This window comes from Lolium rigidum, chromosome 1 (genome assembly GCF_022539505.1).
Source record: "Lolium rigidum isolate FL_2022 chromosome 1, APGP_CSIRO_Lrig_0.1, whole genome shotgun sequence".
Classification (NCBI taxonomy): Eukaryota; Viridiplantae; Streptophyta; class Magnoliopsida; order Poales; family Poaceae; genus Lolium; species Lolium rigidum.
Genome location: NC_061508.1, coordinates 295,671,993 through 295,676,901, shown reverse-complemented (window position 1 = coordinate 295,676,901; position 4,909 = coordinate 295,671,993). Strand labels below are relative to the sequence as shown.

Here is a 4,909-nt window from a genome sequence, read left to right as displayed (position 1 = left end):
TCCACCAGACTTTTAAAAAGTGAAAAAGAAAAAATATGGCCCCGACCAAGGCCCGAGGCGCTTTGTCACTTCGCACAATCTTGAGCTACTATGTGGTTAATGCTCAGTCAGGAATCAACCCACCCAGCTAAAATTAGCGGAAAATTGAAGGAAAAAATGATGGAGATGGATTGGATGAATTCAGTCAAGCAGGCATCATGATTCATGCATTAACTGAAGAAGATGCAAGCAAAAAACTTCATTCGCTCTCGCAGTCACAGATCTCACGACGTCAACCGCCTAGTACTACCTTCTCTGCTAGATATACTACTCCTCCTAGGAAATTGAAGAACAAAATTGGTCCCGCGTCCGGCAGGAGCACACGGGTGGCGGCGCGCCTTAATTAGGCTGCGTCCACCTTGCGCTGCTCGCGGCGGTGGCGAACGCGAAGGGCCTGGCGCTGGCGATGAAGGACGGCATGTGGTCCCCAGCCATGATGACGACGACCTTGGGCTCCCGGTCCAGTGGCGCCATCGTGCCCCGCGCCGACGCCTCCTCCGTGGCGCTCCCGCGCCGCGACGAGCCGGCGGACGGCTTGCGGCGCGTGCAGACGAGGATGAGCAGCGCCACCGCGATGAGGCCCATCATGAGCGTGAAGCCGATGAAGAGGTAGGGCGTGGGCGTCCTCCACAGCGCCGCGTGGCCGACGTGCCCCGCGGCCGCGGCAGTCGCCTGTTCGTTGCTGCCGACGCCAACGAGCGCCGCCGCGGCTTCTCTCGCCGGCCTCATAGCACACGGATCGGGATCGATCCTTCTCTCTCTCGGGCTCTGTTTTTCTACCTGTGTGCGTGCGTACACTGGAGAGTGGTTTTGCTGCGGTGAGTGGGAGATTGCGAGCAAGTGTAGGGGAGAGGCCGGCGCTTTTTATAGGCGGCGAGCGGGGAGGAGAAGGAGATTCTGGGTTTGGATCGTCTCGTCTCTCTGTGCTGACAGCTACGACGAGCTGCCGCAGCGGCTGGGTTTTGGCCACGTGGACCATGCATGCTGTATGCGATGAAAATGAGACGCGGAGACTCGAGAACGCCGGCGCGCCCGCGTGTAAAATAAAATAGCCTGGTCCTTCTCAACGCTATGCAAGTTATAGCGTTTGCAAAAATAAAAAATTGACAGGTATATCATGTATATTAAAGATTTCATGAGCTAAAAAAATGGTCTGGAGTAATACATGCATAACTAATTAACCATTTCTGACAAGAAGAAGATTTGGTGCACATGAGCACCAGTCATCCCGGTTTTTAAATATTTGAAAACTGAATTTTATGTTTTAAAAATCATAAAAAAAATTCCGTATATACATACATTTGTTATGAATACTCGTGCAAAGTTTCGGTAAAAATGATGTTTCGGTACAAATTTATGACTGTGTATAGGGACAATTTTTGTCAGAAATTTGTCTTTTTTATATAGTTCATAATACAACATATTTTCGTCCGAAATTTTTACAGTACATTCAGAAGATTTCTATGTTTTTTAAAAACCGGGATCACTGGTGCTCATGTGCCAAAGTCACTTTTCGGTTTTGACTGGATTATATCAACATATTTTCTCTTCCTCTCATAGAGACAAAACATGTAGGACGAAGAAAAGAACTATGTTACTGAACTGAATTAAGAAGTACATGACTGAAATGAACTAAAAACTATATAGCTAAACCATGGTGTATGTGGGCTACAACTACCACTAATGGACTACCTTCCGGTATTGGCTAAGTTGGAAGAGAACCTGCAAGGATGAAACTAGATATGACTGTCGCATGTTGCGCAAGAGGTGTTGGCCTAGCGGTGTAGACCGGCGTCATATCTAATTTGTTTACAACAACAATTATGCATTAAAAAATACAACATCTAATTTTTTTACTGATGTATGTTATGATAATATATCTTGTGTTAGGTTGATCAAATTGATGATCTAGAGATACACTAAGAGAGTACTCATACAACTAGACAGGTGGACCACGATATAGTAAACCTTGCCATGAATAAAAGGGAGTCATCAGTTGTGAAGGGGCCCCAAAATATATATGTTCATGAATAAGTGACAACTCTTTTTAGATACAGATGTATCACCACCAGTGTTATCGCACCCACTTGTCGACTACACCGTTGCAAAGCAAGAATTAGTAGGTTCACATATGCAGGTTCGGACAGGAATATCGTCCTACAACAATGCCCTCACACCAGCCTTTGAAGCAGTGTTTTCTTTGCATCAAAGACCCCAGGGCCTTATGAACCATATCTAAGGATGTTTCCAACGGAGGATCGCATACGATTCCGTACCCGTTGGTGTCCGTGTGGCCTAAATATGAGACCTAACTGTGCCACACAACCACATTTTCAGAGCAAATTTTGGGCCAGTTTGCGGTGAGACGACCAACGTCTACAGGAGTCCGTGCGTTTGGCTTTGGCCTGACCACATGCTCCATTAATAAGCAGAGAGAGCATGACGGTAGACACTGATTGGTCCCTGCCAATGAAAGGTGGCCCACATAATTTATTCTAAATTTGTGTAATTATATTATTTTTGCTACGTTTAAAATATATGTAATTCCGTATTTCATATTTGCTACTTGCAAATATATTTTTTTTCAAAATCTTTTGAACATTTTATCGATTTTTCTTTTCAAAATGACCATCACCGTTGGGTAGCATAAACAGAACCTGAACGAACAGTCATGATAATTCGTCGGTCGAGTTGCCACGCACACTCAATCATCCACGCATGCAGGAGTAATTACTACCTCCATCTCAGATCATGGGGCTTGCACGTACCTCTAGATTGTCAACTTAGCTAACATAATTAATTATACAACACAAAAATATATCATTAAAAAGTAGAACATCTAATGATATGTATTTTATAATATATATCTTATTATATTATAATTGTCAAATTTACATCTATAAATATGTGCAAGGTCTATAAACCAGGATGGAGGGAGCACTAATTTACGGCCAGCTGCCGTGGCGTGTGGTGGGACGCGTGACGTGCGCGGCGTCTCGAAGGAAGCAATGCAAGCCGCTAGATCATGCCATCCACAGCTACAGCTTCCAGCTGCAATAGCGTCATCTGCTACATCGATCCACGATCGCGCATTGCTTTGCTAGCTAGCCTCGGACCCCCGTCAAGATAGTACCTAGACCGCTGCTAGCTAGCCGGATTTTTACGGGAAATCTATCAAAACGTATACTCCAGCTTCAGGCTTGGGCTGATGCAAGAGACAGAGGGACAACCGGTGGGGAAAGGGGCCCGAAAAAGTGGTGGCACGAATCGGCCGTCCGTATCGCGCGTCCTGGGCGTCGTCGTCTAGTTGACGATCGTGTCGCCATTTTTGACAGGTGGTCAGATCAGAAACATTCCAAGTCCTTCCACACATGCTAGAGATCCAAGACTTCGTCGTCGTCGTCTTCAATTTGTGCACAAGTAGTTGGGTGATCGATGGTGTCCGCCAGCTTTTGACATCACGCACACTGATCCACTCGCCGCGGTGCGCACTAGCTAGCTTAATTAACTAGCTAGATCAGTTGGTGATGACGCGCTAATGGTAAAGCGGGGAGGAGGAATTATTACCACCACTTCATGTTCTTCCAACCGGATTCTAGCATAACATCGCTTTGCATCTTAACAGTTACTAATGATTAAATAATTTGACATTTTGCTGAAAGAAAGTTAACTAGGACTACCATTCTGGAAGAAGAATAATCGACCCGGATTCGTAGCATTATCCGCGGATTCGTGTGGCTCGATCTCTAGATTACTACGTATTATCCAATAGTTAACTGAACGTGGTTTGTTTGATTCCCGCTGTTAGACTTTGTATAGTTTTTGTAACTGTACGTATTGTACATGTATTGGCCTTTGGCCCCCTATAAATATATGAGACAGCCACCCCTAGAGGGTTGAGCAAGTTCCCCAAATTCATACGTCTTACATGGTATCAGCCTAACACAATCGATCCCGACCTAAACCCTAGCCGCCCCCGCCCCTAACCCTAGCCGCCGCCGCTGTCATGGGCGACGTGCCGCCCCCACCGCCGGTCACCACGGCGTCGCCGCTTCCACCCGCACCACAGCTGCCCCCTCCGCCACCATCACCACCGCTTCCGCCTTGGGCTCGTCCGCCGCCGGACTTCTACCGGCGTCGCTGGCCACCCTCCTCTCCGCGCATCCCGCCAGGACTGCTCCATGGTGCCACAGTTCTTCGGCACCACCAGCTACCGCCCCTGCTGATAAGGTATTAACTTGTCAATGCCTACGGATTGTAGACTAGGGTTTAGTTGGATGTAGAGGGCAAGTAGATCTCGAAGGTTTCAGCCGAAAAGTACTCGACGAATAAAAATAAGGTTGTGTTGACAGTAGATTCGATGCTTTCTTTGTCCCTCGACTTCCTCTTATATAGGAGGCGGAGCCGAGAGATTCGTATTGTACAAGTTACAGAGTCCGAGAAGGTTTCTAACTCCTCCCGCAAGATTACAAATAATGCTTCCTATTACAACTCTAACTTTCCTTAACAATATCTTGGGCTTCCGAATCTTCTTATTCTTCGGGTAGTGGGCCTTCAGTAAACCCCGGGTACTATCTTCGGCAGGCCCATTGGGGATGCCTATGTCAGTAGCCCCCGAGATTTTGCTTGAATCGTAGAGTCAGGAAAAATCTCCACTATTTATTTTTACTTGATAATTTAAAACTTTTCTATATTTCTTCACATAAATTTCTATATTGTACAGGGATAATGGTAGTTGGGGCTAGTTCATCTGACGGATCAGGTACTAGTTAACTGCTCTAGTGGCAATCCGCAAAAACCTACTTCAAAATCACGTCCCTGTACATGATCTCGGGATACTGGTGTAAACTTCGACAGGTGCCGCTTAAGG

The 4,909-nt window shown here is 46.4% G+C and overlaps 1 protein-coding gene across 1 annotated transcript; it reads right to left on the bottom strand.

The window, feature by feature from the left end:
- Window positions 1-378: 378 nt before the first annotated feature.
- Window positions 379-768, bottom strand: LOC124660436 (protein GLUTAMINE DUMPER 6-like). The gene has a single exon (XM_047198252.1). It carries the CDS (start codon window positions 766-768, stop codon window positions 379-381), a length of 390 nt encoding a protein of 129 aa, XP_047054208.1.
- Window positions 769-4,909: the final 4,141 nt, after the last annotated feature.

What these genes read in the sequence shown, in the direction of transcription:
- LOC124660436 (XM_047198252.1), bottom strand. Translation starts at nt 768, where the DNA reads ATGAGGCCGGCGAGAGAAGCCGCGGCGGCGCTCGTTGGCGTCGGCAGC.